The following is a 22268-nucleotide window of genomic DNA, read 5'->3' as shown; positions in this document are numbered from 1 at the left end:
AAATTTAATAGTATATGGTCTGAAGAACGTAAGCTAAGTATTTAATTTCTTAACACTAGAAAGACTGAAACTTAGTATGTAGTACCTGTATTGTCCAAAAGCAGTCAAAATGACTGAATTGTAAAAGAATAAATGATGTGTAAAGAAATTTGTTAAAAATTAATTTTTAATATTTTTTATATTCTTCACAATTATATAACTAATTATTAGTAAATATTAACAATAAAAAAATTATGTGTTATACAAAATTCTAAGAAATGGTGTCATTATATAACATCATTGTTTTTCTAATTGAAATTAAAAGCAGTAAAAATGACTTCCTTAGGCAATCTAGCGTTAATTAAACAAAATATCGGAAAATTCTTTTCAAGTATGTGAGTAATTTGAAAGTTGTTTCAAATTTAATAACAGTAAATAAGGTTTCAAGAATAGGAACTAAAAATTTAATTTCCTAATTAAAACAAAATATTGAAAAATTCTTTTAGAGTATGTTCGTAATTTGAAGGTTGTTTCAAATTTGATACTAGTAAAAATGGCCTCAAAAATAGAAACTAAAAACTTAAGTTTTTAATTGAAACATAATATTGGTAATTTTTTAGCGTATATGAGTAATTTTCAAGCTGTTTAAAATTTAAAGTTACTTTTAGTCAAGATTCATGAACACGAAAAAGTTTTACATTTTAAATTGAAAACAGTCATAAAAATTGAACTTTAATATAAAGTGAATGCATGACATTTAAAAGAAGGTCACTCGCAAAAGTACTCACATTTATACCCTATGCATGACATGCATATTCTATATTTACAAAGAGGATTAGAATGATAAAATATTGAAACCACGAGGCGTGCCCATGCTTACGTTTGACAGTATAATAGTTGACTCTAACTTGTCAAGGTGTTATGGTTACTTCACCTTTGGTATAATTATCCTCATTAATTTATTCCCTTCGCGTTGCACGGAAATAATTAGCATTCGTTCTCATTAATTTAAACACCATTTTAATTTAAAGGCTGAGGAATTTTAGATAAATGTTAGTCTTGCGATATTCAATCTATATTTCAAAACAATTTTTTATCAAAAGCTGCTTAAAATATCTAATATTTTTTTATTTATCAAATATGTAACACGATTTCTATACGTTCTCGAAATTATTTTTACCATCTTATCTTCGATCATTAATTTAAACATTATTCCAATTTAAAGACTGCAGAATTTCTGGTGAATGATATTCTTACGATATTCGAAATAAAATTGAAAATTATTTCTTATCAGAAACAGTTTAGTCTAATCTTCTTATTTTTCAAATGTAAGGAATAATTTCTAAATGTTCTCAAACTTATTCCTATAATCTTAACTTCTATATTTAATTTAAACGTTATTTTAACTCAAAAACTGCGAAATTTTAGGTGTATGATATTCTTAGGATATACAAAATATGCATGGAAAATAGTTGAAATGTCTAGTATGTAATCTTTCAAATGTGTAACAGGGTTTCTATACGTTCTCAAAATTATTTTTACAATCTAATCTTCGATTATTAATTTAAACACCATTTTAATTTAAACATTGCAAAAGTTTAGCTATATGATATTTTTACGATGTTGAAAATTATTCCTTATCAGAAACAACCTAAAATGTCTAATACTTTTATCTATCGAATAGTTAACGTGGTTTCGATATGTTCTCAAAATTATTTCCAAAATCAAATCTTCCATCGTTGATTTAAACGCCATTTTAATTTAAAGACTAAGTATTTCAGATATATTCTCACGATATACAAGATATACTTGAAAATTATTTGGCAAAATTTCACATATATGATATTCTTACGATATTCAAAATATATTTGAAAATTACTCCTTATCAAAAACTACTTAAAATGTCGAATATTTTTATCTATCAAATAGTTAGCATAGTTTCTATATGTTCCCAAAATTATTTCCACAATTTAATCTTTGATCATTGATTTAAACGCCATTTAAATTTAAAGACTAAGAATTTCAGGTATATTCGCACGATATACAAATATACTTAAAAATTATTTCTTACTATTGGAAACAGCTTAAAATGCATAATATGTTTATTTTTAATATATGTACAGGCTCATGAATGTACAGGCTTAATATACATGGCTCTTATACGTTCTAAAAAATTAGTTCCTCAATCTGATCCTCGAAATAAAATAATAATTTTTTTTTTCGAATCGGAAAATTTTGTATGATTGAAATATCTAATTTTGGTTGTAAATATATTCTTATTGAAACCTGTGACTACAGCACAAGGCAAATTATTGAAATATTTTCTTTGAATACTTTGACGATATGCAGTAAAAATAAAACTTCTCGATTTTTTTCAAACGTGTTTTATTAATATTCCTCCATTGTATAATGATTTCAATATTTTGTGTATTCCTCTTGCGTGGATTAAGGCTTTGTATCCCTGACGTCATAGATTCAATGTATTTATTGCGACCTTATTTAATATTTATTCAGAAATTAGTGCAAGGGAACATTCTCTATCTTTATTTACTTTTATTTTTCCAAACAGAATTATGTTTAACAAACTTCACTGTTGATTCACTACACAATTGAAAATTTCGGCGAAATCTTTCAGTGTATGAACTGAAAATTCTGATATAACCATTCAGGTTCTGTTATAAAATTTCAGATATTATCAAAGCATGTAAATGAGGACTTTTACGAAATTCATAACTTAAAAAAAAAACATAATTTGATTGTAACTTAAAATTATATAAAAAGGCGAATTAATAAACCAGGATTTAATCGGTGAACTTAAATATAATTATTAAGCCAATAAATCTCTTAAAAAGAATCGTACATTTTTTTTGTTTTTGAAAATTTTAGAATGATTTTTTTCCCTCTAAATGATACAGAAAGTTTATTTTGCACGGAATTATGATCTAGCGTACACTAATATTTTAACTTCGTTGAAGAAATTTGTTAGAAAAAAAAATATAAGTTTACGGCTCTTCAGTTTTTTAATAGCTTTTATAAACTCGCTTACTCCTGCATAAACCTTAACCTTAATAAGTTTAACCTTAATAATTTTTAACGAAGGTTAAACAAAGCTAAATTTTTAATTTATTAGTAAATGAATGTACGTTGAAATTAAATTTTAGCTTTGAGTACAAAGCCCCATTATAATACTAGAATAGAAAACGATCTTTTAAAGTACACCAATGAAGTTTTCCAAGCTACGCACGCTAAAATTAAATTCTTTTTTTAGTTTCACTTTTCAAATTAATTTGACGAGGGAATAGAAATGCAATTAAGAATGGGGATTTTTTCTTTCGACAGAAAAGCAATTAATCTTAGGCAAACATCTTGTTAATGAAGTCATTTAATGAAAACTTCATAGTGGTGTATTTCTTTACAAAGTCTTGGAGTTAACAACAGAGAATTAAATGTTTTATTTTGCGAACGCTTTGTTCTGTGATTTGGAATGCGAAAATAACGCATGTTCAAGTTGTTACGTTTCTCAGATTCTAAAAACGGCTTAATAACACTCTGTAAGCTCCTGTAATTGAATCTAAATGAGAAGTTTTTAACGCAATCAAAGAAGTTGAAACGAAATTTCTTTCTATGCTGTTTTAAATCTCGAATGTTAATGTTTTGTTACTTATTCACACATAAAAATCGGGCTGAAATGTTAGAATTTTTTTTTTTTTTTTTTTTTTTTGCAAACTACCAAATTTAATAATAGTCGTTGAGTACTACTTTTTGTTTAGATTTTATTTCTTAACTACCTAGAATCCCGGTAGGGTAGCAGAAACCCTTACTAGGTACCGGGTGCTGAAAATTATCGCAGCATCTGCTAATATATTAGAAATATATATCATATTAGATTTCATTTCTTAACTACCTAGAATCCCGGTAGGGTAGCAGAAACCCTTACTAGGTACCGGGTGCTGAAAATTATGCCAGCATCTGCTAATATATTAGAAATATATATCAGATTAGATTTCATTTCTTAACTACCTAGAATCCCGATAGGGTAGCAGAAACCCTTACAAGGTACCGGGTGCTGAAAATTATGCCAACATCTGCTAATATATTAGAAATATATATCAGATTAGATTTTATATTTCTTAACTTCCTAGAACCCTAGTTAGCGGAAACCCTTACACGATACCGGGTGCGGAAAATTATCGTAGCATTTGCTAATATATTAGAAATATATATCAGATAAATTAGAAATATATATAATGTATCAGATATTAGGGGGGGAAAGACACCTGAACAACAAACGTAAAAAAATTTAATAGCATTAAGAAAAAATAACAATTTAAAATTGAAAATGAAACGAAAACAGACAATATTTTTCAATCGTCATTTATAAAAATTAAGGAAAAGTTTTTTTTAAATTTTTTTTTAAAAATTTGTCACCAGAAAAAGACTAAGTTCATTTACAAGTTTCTTTGTCTGCGAAGTATCTGTGGTGGAATGGTAATAAATTTCATTCAGAGGAATTTTATATTAGTGCAAATCGGAGGACCAAATCTTTGTTAACTACTTTCATCACTGAGAAAAAAAGTATGGTCAAAAGCACTAGAATATGGTAAAATTTACAGTGTTTGGGGCTCTATGGGATCACCAAAAAGCTCGGTAATTTTTACCGAAGATCTTTGGTAATAAGATATGGTTTTATAATAAGTGATGAAATTTGGTGTATAACCATTTATTTGCTTAAATTTACTTTTCAATTTTGTATCTTATGCTAAATTTTTGGTCTTCTACTATAATTTAGAAAAACTAAATTTCTGTTAAACTATTACCATATGAACGTTAATGAATGGCCTAAATACTGTATATTTTGGTTATATTAACCAGAATTATTATTATTATTTTTTTTTTAAATGTCATTACCTTGGCCAAAGGCTTTGTTCGCCAAGGTCATTACTATACAGTTTGGTAATTTTATCAAAATTTTTTTCGTCTTGTTTAAAATGAAAAGATTTTATCTGCAGATTGGATTATTTCTTTACTGGACTTAGTAAAAACATCGATTTTTACAATCTAAATTTAAATAACATGAAGTAGTTGTGCGAAAATTTAATATCCAGGGAGAATTTTAGAAATTGAACCATAACAAGGGAAAATTTAAAAAGTGATAAATATTTAATAAGGTTGCGTAAAATTCAAATTTCACTTTAAATTTAGGATTATGTTAAGATTATGTTAAATTTAGCTACTTTTTTTCTACACTAAGATAATTCTTTTATTTCATATTCAGAAAAAGTATAAATTCTCTTATTTTTTATTCATTTATTATAATGACGATGTTACTCAATAACATCAAAACACCTGTTTGCTTCTTTCTTATTAGCTATTACTCTGCATTAAGCTATTAGTTTTTTAGCACTAAGATCATCGTTATATTTAAAGGTTTTTAAATTCTTTTTATTTGTTTATTTATTTGGATTGTAATATTTATAGGCAGCATCGGATCGGCTGTATACCTTCAGCTACTTTTATTTGCATTTGCTTTGGATTTAGCTGTTTGGCTTGCTGTTCTAAGATCACCCTAACATTTTTTAACTTAAAAGTTAAAAAATGTTTATTTATTTGGATGATGATAATGTTTGTCAAAAAGCGTTGAAACAGCTATAAGTCTCCAACTTCATTGATGCGTGATAATATTAAATTAAGCTATTTGTCTTTCGGCACTAAGATCGCCTCCTATGATCCCCTTTTTCTAACTTAAAATTTGTATAAATGCCACTATCCACATAAATCAATTATTAATCAAAAATCGAATATCAATTACTTTTCTTTATAATGCAATAAAATCTGGCGAGCAGCTATTTAAACGATCTAACACTTCGTTTGTTTATTTGCGGCTTGAAGTTAGGCTCGCAGAAAATGCCGTTCATGGGTTAAATTTAGTAGGAATAACACAACCTGTGACGTAGGCTATAGTATACCCAATTGAATGACAAAAAATTACTCGAAGCGTTTTTTTGGAAGGTAAAGAAACTTCACCGATAGCAGCAAATGAGATTTCTATCAGTCCGTTGGCAACATGGACGACTGTAACCTTGGAATTTCATTTTCCCCTCGCAGTCATTCGATATTTTTATGAGCCTTGTTTGAACATTCCGTCTTTATTATGTTTGCATGTGCTCAGAATCTCACCAACCAGAAAATCCGCAGTGCATTTTTTTTTCTTTTTTTCCGAAAGGTTACGTTTACAAAAGGTTATGAAAAGGTATACAAAAGGTATACAATTGCTGACAAACGGAGTTTGCTTGTTGCATGATAATGCTCGTCCTCACACAACGCTTCAAACCAAAGCTCTACTCAAAAGTTTCAAATGAAAATTTTGGATCATCTGCCATACAGCCTGGACCTTGCACTCAGCGATTTCCATTTATTCCTTTAGTTGAAAAAACATCTTGAAGGGCGAATTTCCTCGGCGATGATGATCAAAACTGAAGTTGAAATGTGGTTCAACAGGCTGTAAAATTCTCTGACGACTTTGGATTACAAAAGCTTGAACCCTGACTTAACAAATGCTATGACAATGGCTGCAACTATTTTAAAAAAATAAGGCATGCACCAGTAAGTAACTTATAATGTGCATTTAATCTATTAAAATTTGTGATAATAAGTGAATATACAGCAATTGTATCTTTATAACGAATGTAATTAATAATGTAATAATGAATGTATCTTTACTTTTTGAAAATGCCTCGTACATCTGATGCAGAATTTGAAACAGTTTTAGCAATAATGAGTTGTAAGACGTTATGACTTATTCCACAAACGAAAAGCATTAAAGTGTATACATTTTCTATTAAGTTTAAAGGTTTTTTATAAACAGTACTTTATATTTTTATTTCAGGTATTTAAATTCGTAGATGAATCACGATCTGTCGGAAAAACTCTTAAAAGACATCTTTCTTCAACGAAATACTTGATTATGAATCCTTTTTGCTTCCCCCTCCTCATATGCATATAAAACATGTTTTCAGTTCCATCTTCTCTCAAAAAAAGAACGGAAAAGAAAGAATAGAATATTCTTTCCATTTTAAGATTTCCGTACTTATCGTCTGTCTTCTCTTCTGTTTAGAAAATGTTCTTTTAAACTAAACATATTCTTGTTTTGAGAATATCGAAGCAAAAGAAACAAAATATTATCGTAGATTTCAAGATAAGATTTTATACATATAAAAAAACTATAAACACAAACCGTACAAAGAATGTTTTTGAAAACTTTTTCTGAGCAGCGTACACATAACGAACCTTGTTTTCAAAAAACTAAAGAAACGGTAAAGTATTTCGTTGCAATATTCTCGCATTTTTTTAAGAAGTAAGTGATTTTTATGCCAGAAATGGTAACACATAACAAGAGGAGTACTGGAGTGCTTTATTTTACATTTCTAGAGGTTATCCTCAACAAGTGAATTTATTTATAAGCTTTGTTTCGTTCTAAAGAAAGATTATTCTTTGGGAAAGTTCTGTACTATTAAAATAAATTGAGTTGGTGAAAGTTTTATCAAAAGTTTTTAGAATGTCTAAGAGAGTTGAAATTTAAACTAAGAACGAAAATTTTTTAAGAAAGTCATTATTTCTTAAATTCGAATGGGGGCAATTTTTATCTACTTTTTTATGTTAAAGATCCCTTCAATCAGAGAAAGTATTTTACATCCTTCACGTAAATATACGGAAAATTAAAATAATTATAATTTTAAAATTTAAGGCTGTAGATATTCTTGAAACTTTTTCGAAGTTTAAAATTTTAAAAATGTTTAAAACACTTACAACCTTGAAATTTAAAATTCGATATCTAAGTTCAAAAAAGCAAATTTTAATTAATAAAATTAAGCAAAAATGGCTCAAAATTAATTAGTTACGGAGCAAATTTTGGACAGGGATGTGCAATCCTCTTTTCAAGATGGGGGTGTTTCGCACATATAATCCTCTCCTTATCATGGAGGATGTAAAATACCTTTTATAATTGAAGGAGATCCTTAAAGGTGCGAGATCAAATAAAAAAGGCATAAAGGCTCTTTTAACATCGCAAATGAAATAGCTATAACCTCAAATGCTTTAAGCAGGAATAAAGTTTTGATTTTAAATTATGGCAGCTATCTAGCTGAAAAGAATAATTTGATCATTGAAATAGACAAATAGTTAACATATTTAATATAATTGTTAAGTTTTTCTAAAGAAAAAAAAATAGCCTATTTCACGAGATTTTTCTTCGAAGAGGATAATTATTAAAATCATTGAATAATTTTCAATTTTAGCATATTTTATGAGCCGAAACAATGCAGCGTTGGTAAGTAAAATAAGGTCACTATCTGAAAAATGCGGAAATATCATTTTCAGAACTCCTCTTCCAACAAAAGTGATCAAAAAGCGTAAATAAATACGAGGTGCTTTTGAAAAGTATAGATATAATGCTGCTTACTCATTTAAAAATAAATTAAATTTGTTAAATGCACCTTACAAATTACTTACTGGTACATGCCGCCTTAGTACTGGTACATGCTTTTGACATAGTTGCCGCCAAATCAGGCAACTAAGTTTATGTCAAAGCATTCTAAGAATAATATGATCTTTAAGCGTTTTTTTTTCTTCCTTTTTTTTTGCAAAATGGTGTATTTATTTAAAGATACGCTTCTATATTCTAATTTCGTACTTTAATTTGAAAGCAGCAGTAATAAATAAGCACATTTATAGTGCGTTCTTAGAACCAGGAACATATACTAATATGATACCAGGAACAGGTACGTGAAGACCTGTCCATTAAATCAAAATTTACTCCAAGGTGATTCCCTCCACTATGGTTCAAAAACGCATCACTTTTAATTTAAAGAGCTTAATGTAAAAACTATTTGTCACAGTTAAGCAAATGTGAGAAAAATCACCTTGTCTGAAGCATGCGTGGCAACTTTTCATGACAGCTGAAAACAGTCTTCTTTAATAGCTTGGCAGAATAATTTAGCGTTTTATACCTATAGCAGATCAATAAAATTTCTTTAAAGCAGGAATTTTGATTGCTTTCAAAATGTATCTTAACATGTTCGATTATTAAATCCTTCAATAAAATAGGTTGTTCAGCCGATCAATAAGATGTTTTATATCAGTTACACTTATTCACTACTGATATCGAATCAAAGGTTTAATTATTGCGAATAAAAGTAACGTAACCATAAACGCTTTTATTTTTCTAACCCATTGGAAAACAGGGTGTTGTTCTATGTTTTCCATGTCCACAAACTTTTCGAAAAGATCAACTTCAACATCATAATCATAAATAAAGAGTTGTAAGAGTCATAAAAAATCAGGGTAAAATAAGCATTAATTGAAAAGCAGCACATCAAATAAAATAAAGCAGACGATAAATTAGTAACTTCTTGGAGTTGAATCTTTCCAAGACTGAATTTTTTTATGTAATTTTAATTTAAAGTATTTTAATGTTCTTTTTATGATTAAGTTATTCATAAATTTCTGTCGAGGCGGCAATTTTAATATAATACGAATACTGATGAACGAAAAGAATTTTCATGACTTCTTAAGAAATGTACATTGGGTGGAATCGAAAACGAGGCCAGCAGTCCATTGGATGAAAAGACAACAAACATCAATTGATGTAGTTTTTGCAACCTATGAATTGAAATGTGGTGGCGTTTATGAGTCTTAAAAAAATATACATATATATTTGACGAATGGGTAACCATTGATCACGATAATGCGATCACGAGCTGCGGTAGTTCAGGGGATGGAACATCTCCCAATGAGGTGAGTCAGGTTCGAATCCCAACGATAACTGATTGATACGAATTCTGCTCCCGGCTCACATCCACTAGGGGCTGACGTAAAATATCATCAGTGATAGACGGATCATGGGTTAGGATATATTCCTAGAATCTATTCTCCTTTCTATTTGACTCAAATGCGGGATAGTTCCATCAAAAATACCACGATCATCCACGATAGCTAGTTTGTCCCAATGCTTGATCCTGAAGTTCCCTTGTCTTCTGCGTTGGGTTCAAAATTACAAAGCTACTGAGTTGAACATTGATTGTCGTAAACTCAGAATAAGGTCTCCACGCCCGTGATACAATAAAATAATACGGTCACATTCTTTTTTTTAAATGCGGTAAAGGGATGAACCAGACCCTCGAAAAAATTGCCCTTACTCTAGTGCTAAATGACTAGTTAATGAAAAAAAAGCGCCAAATCATTCAATGGAATACCGTAACATAATGACGTATGTCGTTTTCGCCTTCGTCACACCACTCCTACATTTAGCTTCTTTCTTTTTTCCTTCTTATTTACAACTTATTTCACTTCTTTTTCTTTGCTAAACGTCAATATGACACAAAGATGTTTCTTGACCTTGCGCCTTTCCAGTGTCTGACTCTGGAGTGAAGCCAGGAGGAACACAGATAAAATCACGTGATTTTTAGATGATCATTTCCACAAAATAAATAGATATTTTTCTGTTTTCCTCATCTGAACACATAAAATATTCGAATCCATTTTCCCGACAACAAAATAAGCGAAGAAGTACTCCTCAAGGACATGTATTGATCTTCTGATAGGATATAAATCTCTATTAGGAGGACGCCTTCTGCTTGTATTGTAGGGACTTATCCAAAGAATGAAGAACCGTATTAATCATGGTGCTAAATGAGTTGTTTCACACTCGAAGCTCTTTGTTTTTATTCTCATAAAAAAGTAACATGACATTTTGAAGTTATTTTTTGGTGTCATTCATCAAAACTCTAGAATTATTATCATTATTTACCACGTATATTACTAAAAACTTGCTTTTGTATTTAATTTTGTATTCTGTAAAACTTATTTTTTAAGGAACCGAAATGTAAAATAATAATTACTCTTTTTATTTTCTTATTTAATATTATTTATAGCGTCTTCTTGTAGGTGTGTATGTCTTGAATGTATGCGTTCTTGCATGTTTTCGTTTGTGGGAGGAATCTGTGTGCGTTTTTTTGTAGTGTTTGTTTCTATTGTTCCTAATCGAACTAACATATATGCTTCACTTGATTATAGAATTTTCCATCTTTTATCTATTTCATCATCAAGCCCTTCTCTGTTGGATATGTTTTTTCGAATTTCCAACCCCCCTCCCCCAATTTTTCTTTTCATTGCTGAAAATGAATATACACTCTATAACAAAAAAATCGACGCACCAAGAAGGAGTTGTCCGATTGAAACGAAAATTGGTGGATAGGAAGACAATGTACAGAATAGTAAATGATTAAAATTTCGGAACAATTGAATAATTTATTGCAGAGTTACAGTAACAAGATCAATAAGGTGTTGACCCTCCTCTAGCCTGGATACAAGCTGCTGCACGGCGTAGCATAGACCGATAAAGCTCCCGGGTGGTCTCTTGCGGTATTTCCTGCCAAATTCGATCCAATTGTCGAACGAGGTCATCAGCATTCCGTGCCAGATGCAATCACCTTCCCATCATATACCAGACATGCTCGATGGGAGAGATATCTGGTGATCTGGCAGGACAAGGAAGAGTTTGACAAGCTTGCAGACAGTTCATAGCAACACGTGCCGTATGTGGTCTGGCATTGTCCTGCTGAAAAATCGGACCAGGGCGCTGCAAAAGGAACGGTAGCAAAACAGGTCTTAGGATGTCGTCGACGCACCGCTGTGCAGTAAGTGTACCTCTAATGACGGCCAAAGGGGTCCGGCTGTCAAAGGAAATGGCACCCCAAACCATAATGCCTTGTTGAGGGCCGGTGCAGGGCCGTCTTTAAACTATTTGAGGCCCTGGGCACATTAGGATCATGGGGCCCCTATGACCTTGAGAAAGCACTATTTAGTTACAATAGATAAAGAAAGACAAACAAGGTTCTAAATTTATTTTTATTTAGTTACTAGCTATAAAAAAATAGGAAATATAAAAAATAATCTACAAAAGTAACTCGCTTAACTTAAAATCCTTAGATTAATTCTATGTTGATTGCAAAGGTACCCTTCTAGATTTAAGATGAGCAAAATCGTTAATCACTTCTTCAAAATCTATGGTATTGAGAATATCACATTCTATGGACATCAGCGACAAACTATTTAATCTCTCTTGAAGCATTGTACTTCTTAATTCATTTTTTATTCGTTTCAATTTGGAGAAGGAGCGTTCTCCGCTGCAGTTAGTTACCATCATGCTTAAAAATATTCTCAATGCAATTTCTACGTTAGGAAATGTGTCTTCAATTTTGTTTTGCTTTAATAGATTATATACTTCCTGTACACTGTTAGATGCTTCATTTTCACTCTGAACATTTATTAAGTATTCTTTTAAATGTTGACATTCTATTTCTAACTCTTTTTCATTTACATCTTCGTGATAGATTTGAGAAAATTCTTTGCATCCTTGTCGTATCTCTTCGGAATTCAGAGTTTTTAAGTGAAAAAATAAACTAAAACGTTGACTGACGATCTCATATGAACTTTGTCGCTGTTTTAGATGAACACTCAAGGTATCGATTATTGGGAGAAAGGTTTCTACGTTGAATCGCTCTTTTCCATTCAATTGGACTGATGGCGCAGAGCCATCAAAAAAACTCTGCCGTGAGCTTCTACGTCTTGTTCTTTGAGATAGATCCTTGTAGTCAGATTCTGGGTTATTTTCTTTGGCAGATGATTCGAAGTTATCAAATTTATCCCTGAGGTTAGTAATAAAATCATAAAGTGAAGTCAACAAATTGGTTGCAACGTCCAGTGTTATTGTTTCTTTCTGAAGATAATTACTTGTTTTGTCTATTCTTTCCAATATAGTGCTCCAGATTTCCGTCAGTATAATAAATTCTAGATTTCCCATTTTTCTAGACAGACTAAGGGCTTCGTCTCTTGTTTCTCGTGCCTGTTCAGTATCGTTTGCGATGGTGATTAAAGCTTCTAATATTCTTTTATAACCCCCATGCAAAGCACTTACTGCATCAGCTCGGGCTGACCATCTGGTTTGTGAAAGACTCTTAACAACTTTTTTTGAACCTAAATGTTCTGTTAACATATTCCATCTGTGGGTAGAGCCCGAAAAAAAGTTGTACACTTTCTGAACTATTTCAAAAAACTGTGATGCCTCCGGTACACACCCAGCAGCATGGACACCTACCAAGTTTAGTGAATGTCCTGCACATGGTATAAAGGTGGCAAATTCACATTTTTCCTTGATTCTTGTTTGTAGACCACTATACTTTCCCGACATATTTGAAGCATTGTCGTAGCTTTGTCCTCTGCAATCTTTTATGGGAATATCATGTATCTCTAAAAAATTTAAGATGGTCTCCGCTAAATACTTAGATTTATGTTCTTTAATAGGTATAAATTTCAAAAACCTTTCAACAGGAACACAGTCTTTTACGTATCGAATGATGAAAGTTAGCTGGTCAATATGAGACAGATCGGGCGTACTGTCAACGCTTATGGAAAAATATTTTGCTGATTTAACTTCATTTATAATTTTTTTTAGAACCTGTTTTCCCATTACTTCAATAAACTCATTACAGATATTTGCTGATAAATAAGAAATGTTACCCTTTCCAGGATTCCCAAATTTTTTTAAGTGATCTGCAAGAAATGGATCAAATTCACTCAATAATTCCACACAACCCAAATAATTTCCATTGTTTGGAGATCCTAGGATTTCATTGTCGCCGCGAAATGGAAGCCCTCTCGATGCCAAAAATTTTACAACAGCTACAATCCGTTTAAGTACGTTTCTCCAGTAATCCACTTCCTTTTGATGTTGAGATAATAAGTCTATATCTACTCTACCAACCGCTTTACTTCGTGCCAGATAAGTCATCATAGATTGCTTATGCGCTGGGCTATTTTCATGTGTTAAAATTATGTGATTAATATGCTTCCAATCATTACATCCATTCCGAGAGCAAAGATTAACATCAGTTGGGTTAAATAAGCAGCATGAAAAACAAAATACAGAGCATTTGGAAGGCGAATACAGCAACCATTTTCTTTCGACGCTTTCATTGTTCTTTAATTTGCGAATAAATAATGCTTTGTTGAAATATCTCGTTACTAATTTATTACCATCTTTGTATGTTCTGGATGCCTCGGAAAAGTCAGAATCTTTATTTTGAAAATATACTGGTCCCTTACGAATTAAAATTTCGCGATTTATTTCAACAAACTTTTCGTGAAAATAATCGGCGGGATCGTGCGATATTAATTCTTCTGTGTTGGAAAACTGCTGTTCAATTGACACAGTTGGAGTTGTCGGTTTTAGTGAAGTCACTGAAGTCGTTGCACTTTCGTCGTAGGAATAGTCGCTTTCTGATTCAATCTCTTTTTCAAAATTGGAACATGAAGGTTTAGAAATTCCCGCAATTTGTAATTGAGCTGAGTCATCATGTGGAACATTTATGAGTTGATTGCTACTTACAGAAGTTTCTCCAGTAGTAGTAGTAAAATATGATGTTAATTTTGGTAACTTTTCAATTACTTCTTTCTGATGTAGAGCTTTTTTCCTTTTTTCAGATCCACTAGGATATGACCGTTTCGACATTTTATATTATAATTCACTATTTAATTAATTTTATAACGAAAATATTCGCTAACACAAAACAGACAAAACGACGATTTAATCAAACAATACTATTTTTTTTATCAGAGCTCGAGCACAGTCAGTAACAAACTAACAACTACAAACAAAACAAACGCCACAACATCGCAGACAAATACTTGAAGGGAATTCCCGTTCGTCAAGTCAAACGACGATCGGGAATCGGGAATTCCCCTTTTTTGTCTTTGGTATTACGAATGACGTTCGAATAGGTTTCTTTAAGACATAAACCACACCGCATCAAATAATTCTTTTTTTAATTTAATAATTTTTTTTTAAATTGTATTCTTATACTTACATATAGGTATTTAAATTAACCTAAACATACTAATATCGGAAAAACTCATTTTTGAGAGAGAGTGGAGTATTATACCCTGTTTATTTATTAGTTTGATCTTTCTTTTTGACAGATGTCAAATCTGAAATCGATATAACTTTGCAACGACGAACAATATCTTCTTATTTTAATAATATTAAAAATTGATAATAATCATAAGAATAGACACACAACATAAAAGTACCTGTTAAGGACTCAAGCATTTTCCGAAAGTCTTAAGTGGTTTTTATTGCTTCGAGGTAAAATTTAAATAGAAAAACTGAAAACAATGGTTTCTTACCTACCCAATGTTTTTATGTCTAGTGCAATAAAATTGATTGACGAATGAATTTATTTATTTTGAATAGTTTAAAACATACATACAGCCACATATTTAGCCAACACATTTTTTACACCAATAGATATTTTCTGTTTCCCATCACTGACCCATCTGTCAAAAAGTTCAAGCTATGTTGTACAAGGTATAGCTATCCGCATGCGGCAAACTAAAGCTAATATAATAAGCGTAGGTATTGTAGTAAGTCATTATCATCAGATTTTTCAAAATTAATGTTTTTCGGTAATAATGTATCGGTTATCATTTGGTAATCTGGCAGGAACTAGGGGGCCCCATTCGATCGCGGGGCCCTGGGCACGTGCCCATAGTGCCCAGTGGGGAAGAGGGGCCTGNCGAAGAAGCGGTTGATGCATTCAAAACGCATGTTTTGGAGTTACCTCAATCGGACTGGAAAAAGTGCTTTGAAAATTGGTTCAAACGCATGCAAAAGTGTATTGATCATCATGGAGAATATTTTGAAAAACAATAAAACCAATTTCGATCCTACATGTTTGTTTTTTCATTATTAGGCCGGAAATATAAATAGCAACCCTCGTAAACAGCGACAAAAGTTTCAAAGCGAAGCGTCTGCATCTAATCTGTTGCCACCTTTTTCACATAAAAGTTAAACTTTTCTGCATTGTGATAAAATTAAACGTATGGGAATCTTACAGATGAAAGTTTGTTGGCATATCAAAAACCATGAAAGCATAATGGAAAATGTTGGATGATGGTGGCCATTAAATGATGTAGGACCATCATGAATCACACTAAAACCAACATAAACCATCAAAATGTTTTGATGGTCATTGGGTGCCATCAAGAATTTTAACTTGGGATTAGTGGCGAAATATGTGATGTCCCGTCCACCGATCTCCAATTTTCCCTGCATCGCACCCAAATTTTGTCTTTAAAAAAATTCACTGTGATAACGTATTTCTTAACTCTATTACTTTAAGATGTCAAAGACAAATATCTGCTTAAAATAATTATTCAAGTTAGGTAAAGAAGAAAAAATATTGGAAAATAATTTTCTAACCTTATCGTTAAAACAGTTTACAATCAGTCTTGTGCATAAGAGTGTAAAAATCACATTTATCGCAAAACTGAAACGGTAACACTAATGAAAGCAAAATTACAGATATTATGAAATGATTTTGATTTTAATTTAAGGCGGGAAATCTCACTGGTAAAATTATGAAGAAAGTGGGACTAGTTGCGCCCTCTCTTAGCAATATTGAGAAATACAAAAATAATCTCAGGATGTGTAAGAAGTGAAAAATTCAATTTCAATGATCCAATTTTTCTCTTCATGGCATGGTATGCGAAGCCAGTCAGATCTCCAGACCTGTTTGAAATTACCTTGGTTCGCAAGTTACTGTTCTGAGTCCTCCACTTTCGTTACATAAACTAGAACATGGTTATCCTGGATAATCGGTGCCACGAATACAGGCGCATCTAGGGGTAGGCCCGTTCCTTTCTAGAACCTATTTTTGTATTGTTTCCGCTGAAATTTTCCGAACTCTGATGTACTGGTTTCTCTGAAAAGGAACTTTTCTGACAAGCGTTCTCTTTGTTAGTATGTAATATTAGTATTTGAATCCACTTTACACGTAGCAAAAATTTACATAATTGAAACAACTTATGCTTGCATAATTATAGTAATTAAAACTTGCATAATTAATATAATAAAAATTTACATAATTATTATAGGAATTCACAAATTAAAATTTGCATAATTTTTCTGTGCTTTGTGCTATTTTTACGAATGTATTGTTTGATATTCGTTGTGGAATTATGATATTCATTTTATGAAATTTCGCAAGCAGTAGTTTAATAAATTTTTAAATCAAAATTTGCATAATTAATTGCACTATGGTTTATTCTTTCCTAAACACCGTAACGTCATCATCACTAGTTGATACCGTAATTTTTTTTTTTACGTTTAATGTAATTTTTTTCTACAATTGTAAAAACTTTGAATTTTGGCAGAGTTACAACTATTATAATTATTGTACGAAAATGATATTAAAAGAAAGATGTTTTTAAACGTGTAAGACAATTTTTAGTGAAATTTAATTTAGTTTTTTGTAGGACATTTCAACGAAATCAAATTATTTACTGCTAACTTATGTAACGTTTCAATAATGACACTGTTATTTTTGTAAATGTCTTATACTTAAATGGGGTGGCCAACAGCTGTAAAAACATTCGATAACCGTGACGATGTGTACAGAAAAAATAAATAAAGAAGAACTAGATAAACGAGGTAAAATGCGAGTTCAGGAAATATCATTAAAATTATTGCCTAACCAGATAGATTTTCTATACTGATATCAGATTCCAATTTATTTCTATTAAATAGTAGAAAACTAGTTCCTAGTTTTATTACAAGATCATTTTAAGACTTAAGCACACATAACATCAAATAGGAAATTTTTATGCTCCTTCAAAATTGCACCAAATATTTTTACGCATAAGTTTATTTTTGTACTTGACATTGATTTTTTTAAGAGACTTAATAGTTAAAGTGCATTTTTTGAGAACTCACGAAATCGAGCCAAATATTGTAACACAAAACTCTATTTTTTAATTCACATTAGAAAAGTTTCGAAAATGGCTTTGCTGTAGCAAGTTTTGATTCCAATTTATACCTTTAAATTATTTTTATAGTATGTCATAACGATTTTTGCTTTGTTTTGTTATGAAACTAAAAACTCAATCATTTTGACAAATTTCATAGACGTGCGTAAAACATAAAACGAACGCTTTGAATAACTTTTGATTTAATGATCGGATTTTCTCTTAATAGAATTAATTTTTTTTTTTTTAAATAGCGAGCACTTTGGCCTATTTCCCATTGGCCTCAGAAATCCCAGAATTGCTACTCGCCCAGTGGGCACCTGGCCACGGCTGTGGAGTAGCGTCACTCACTTCATACAACCACAAACCCGTTTATAGGGCGGGTTACATTCTCACAAGCACACAAAAGAAACGACATAGAACACAGAGCGAGAAAGTTATACGCATGCCTAGGGTGGGTTTCGAACCCACAACCACTTGCCCCGTAGTCCAGTTCAGTAACCACTAGACCAGTGATCTTTTGAATTCGATCTTAATGGTTCAAAAACATCACGTTAAACATGTTAATTAATTAGAGCAGACTATATTTTAAGTTACGAAATAAAAACGTACTTTCTCTGAATAAACATGCCACCCTCTTTTTTCGGACAAATTCTGATACTTGACTCTTCCAATATAGAAAACCCGCAATCGAAAGAACAGTAAAGAATTGGAATCCGAAATTTTAATTTCATTTTTTGCAGATGTTATGTTGTTGTTAATAAGAAAAATAATTTAACTTTAAATAATAAAAATAATTTAACTTCTTGCCATAACTCGAGAATTGTTTAAGGAATCCAAAAATGTTTTGAACACAATTATAAAATTGTTTATCCAAAGAATGATTCGCAAACAATAATTTTGCTAGTATAAAAAATAATTTTTTATACATACTTATTTTTTAATATTTTTTTAATACTAGTCTGAAAATATTTTAAATTATAATATATGCAAATTTTTGCTTAAATTTAAAGAATATTATTGTAAATGGCAAAACACAAAATTTATACGATATCAGTCGATTAATTCTAGCAAAATTAAGTTTAAATAAACGTCTTCTTCTTATTTCACTCAAAAAACGTGCTTAATTTGGAACAATTAAATTCAAATTTACCGTTCCAAAAAATTTAGGATATTATAATACACATTATTGTAAGAAAGAAAAGTATTTGTTAGTTGTAGTTATTCTGCATCACTTTTCTCATATTATTGGCAACTCTCTGGAATCTGTCAATTTGCCAAAATTTCAAATCAATGACTGATTTATCCTAAGGTCTGAGTGACGCAGGTCTAGGGGCAACACATTTCTGAGGACCCCCAGTATTTAAAAAATAGTGTTTGTTGCATGTTTGTTTCTCCTTGAAAATTATCTTTTAGAATTACAAGTTAGCAAAACGTGAAACGAATACAAGCTTAAATTTGCGAATGCATCGTAATTTACTTATGTCATGAATAAATAAAAATACATTTTGTCTATAAACAACGTGTAAATGTGGTTAAAAGTTAATTTGTGGCGTTTGCGACAGTTTTATGCCTACTGCCCTCGGATTTCTAAATCAGACCCTGTGTCAAATAAGTGTTTTTGATCTGGTATGGACAGAATTTTAATCATTTTTTGCTTCATCTACACATTTTAATATCAAAAGAATTCATAATGTAATCATAATCTGCTTTAATTATTCGAGAAATCTTGATATTTGCATAATTGATCTAACACAGTAATGACCCTTTCAATTTGTTATAATACAATTAATCCTTTTGTCCCTTTTCTTTAATTAAGAGGGCACTACAACACGTGAGAAACTTTTTATGGTAAATTCTGTTTCATCGACATAAAGAAATTTAAAGTTTATTGAAAAATAAGTTCAGGTTAACCTAGAGTTAACGATGAAGTTTCAAATGGGGAGGAAATGTTTTCAAATATCAAAATGCAAACAAATTATGTCAGGATAACTTTCCCACCACGTAATCTTAATCAAAATGCAAACAAGTTATGTCAGGATAATTTCCCTACGTAATCTTAAGTAATCCTTCGTATCACGTAATCTTAAGTAATCCTGCGTATCACGTAATCTTAAGTAATCCTGCCATAATATGTTTGCATTTTGATATTTTGAAAACATTTCCTCACCATTTGAAACTTCATCGTTAACTCTAGGTTAACCTGAACTTATTTTTCAATAAACTTAACATTACTTTCTGTCGATGAAACAGAATTTGCTGTAAAAAATTTCACCCGTAGTAAGTGTAGTGTACATCTATCTAAGGCAAAAGCTGTGATGTGAACGAAAAATAGAAATGGTACACTTTAATTGCTTGAGCTTTATTTCGCAAATTAAAATATAAAAACTGCTAAGTGACAAAACTAGGCTGCTTCTATCAACACTTTTCTTTGCAACATTATTTAGTGTTTTTTCCCCTTCAGTTTTGTGATTATTAGGCTTATTTTATTTGTAGGTTAATTGAAGGTCTTTTGATATTCGCACTAAAAAAAATAATTTTTTAAAAAAAAGCTCTGTGAATTTTATTTCGATAACTTTAAGTATCATACTTTCTCCATAATTATGACACATTATAAATTCTTGTACGAGTTTTTTTTATGCTTTGTGATGCATAAAAGTTAATTCAAGATAGGACATTTAATATATACGTCGCAAGAGCATCTCCATCCCGTATGTATCCTCTGAATGCTTAATCACTAATGGTTTCGAAACTTTTAACTCATCTCTTACAGACCAGTACAATGTCTAAGACAATTATTTTAGCAGTTACAATTATTGCTGTAATTGTTGAAAGTCAATACATTTTATATTGACGTGTATCAAATATTTATTAATTTTTTTTATTTATTTCATATTATAACCGTCGTTGAACAGCCGACCCAATTTCGGGTTTACGACTACCAATGTTCAACTCCGTACCCTTGTGATTTTGAATCCAAACCAGAAGACAAGGAAACTCCTGGATCAGTACCCCCAGAGGTATTGATTTGTTGTGGGAACATGGAGGACTTTGAGACTCGACAGATTTAACGTGCATCAGTCACCATTTACTGCACGGGGAGTCTTCGGCCGGCGAGGATCGAACCCACGACCTCTTGGATATGGGCCCAGCGCCCTACCGACCAGGCTATCCCGGCCCTCCAAATCTGCTGTTTAGCAACTACGGAGAAAAATCTGTATTAATGAGGAAATTAAAAAAAATTTCATCCAACTGAGACAATTATTTTAATAGTTATTATCGCACTTGAAAGTCAATGTATTTTATATCGTGCATTAAATGTATAGTGCATAGTTGGCCCTCAATTAGCGCATAGTTGGCCCCCTGTTAAAAAACACACAAGAAAATTGGATACCTTCAAGTAACGTTATCGTACGTAAATCTAGAATCTAGCCATTTGTTGATTCAGAAGCCAATCAGATTCGACACGCATGCTTGACGTCGCATACAGGTATCCAATTAAATTCATTCAAATCACATGGTTAGGCTTAATCATTTCACTTCTTCATGAGTTGCAAGTACCTAATTCTCCTCAGCGTTAAAAAAAAAAATTTCAGGCAATTCTGTTGCTTAGCAACTATAGGAAAAATCTGCATTAATGAGGAAATTCAAAAGAATTTTTTCTAACTCGTTGCTAGTCAATTGAGAGGGATGAAACTTTTTTTTTAGTAATGGTTTATCTGACGAAATTTTCCCATAACATTACATATTGTTCCATTGTCAGTATCCGTAATTGGGTAAGTCAGACTATATGTTCTATGTACGAGTATTTTACACATTAGTCAACAAAAACGTTTAATTCTGCTGTTCACACGAAGAAAAGGTTTAAGTTAAATTAACTTTTAAAAAAAGATTAAAATAAACTAAAAAAGTACTAAGCATATTGATGGAGATTCTCATAAACTTGGAATGTCTTGGTATCTGTATTTGCTATTTGATTAACAACTTCTGTATCAATAGCTGTAGCTATTTCAAAGCAAATAATCATATTTTGATAACACATGTTTCAGATGGCTGTCGGTCAACAAAAAAATTCTATTTTTATTTCCCATTTGCGCGAGTTGTCGGTTTTATGCAGATAATGAATGAACTGTATTTTATCCACTGACACAAATCAGTTCAAATCAAAATATATAATACCCAGAAAAAATTTTATTACAACGATTTTTTCCTCTCATCCAATTTATCACATTATAGGGTAAACTAACCAGTGAAGGAACACTTAAGCTTCGCTTGCCTTTTAAAAAATAATATTAATTTCAAAATTCGTAATTTTAGTTCAATGACAGTGTCAACATATTTGTTACTAATTGCAAATTATGTAAAAAAAATTGTAGAGAACTTACATAATATTGTTTTAAAGTTTTGGAGGTTCAAATAACAAGTAGTAA

General features: G+C 31.0%; 2 protein-coding genes across 2 annotated transcripts in view; one reads left to right on the top strand and one right to left on the bottom strand.

The window, feature by feature from the left end:
- The window catches only part of LOC107449808 (general transcription and DNA repair factor IIH helicase subunit Xpd), a 363770-nt gene that overhangs the window by 46610 nt on the left and 294892 nt on the right, over nt 1-22268 (top strand). The gene's annotated exons all lie outside the window — the stretch shown is intronic.
- On the bottom strand, nt 11972-14545 carry LOC139425253 (zinc finger MYM-type protein 1-like). Its single transcript, XM_071179204.1, has one exon. The coding sequence runs from the start codon at nt 14543-14545 to the stop codon at nt 11972-11974; it is 2574 nt and encodes an 857-aa protein (XP_071035305.1).

This window comes from Parasteatoda tepidariorum, chromosome 3, assembly GCF_043381705.1.
Source record: "Parasteatoda tepidariorum isolate YZ-2023 chromosome 3, CAS_Ptep_4.0, whole genome shotgun sequence".
NCBI classification, from domain to species: Eukaryota; Metazoa; Arthropoda; class Arachnida; order Araneae; family Theridiidae; genus Parasteatoda; species Parasteatoda tepidariorum.
Note: the sequence above shows the minus strand (reverse complement) of the source record. Positions and strands in the feature narration are given on the sequence as shown.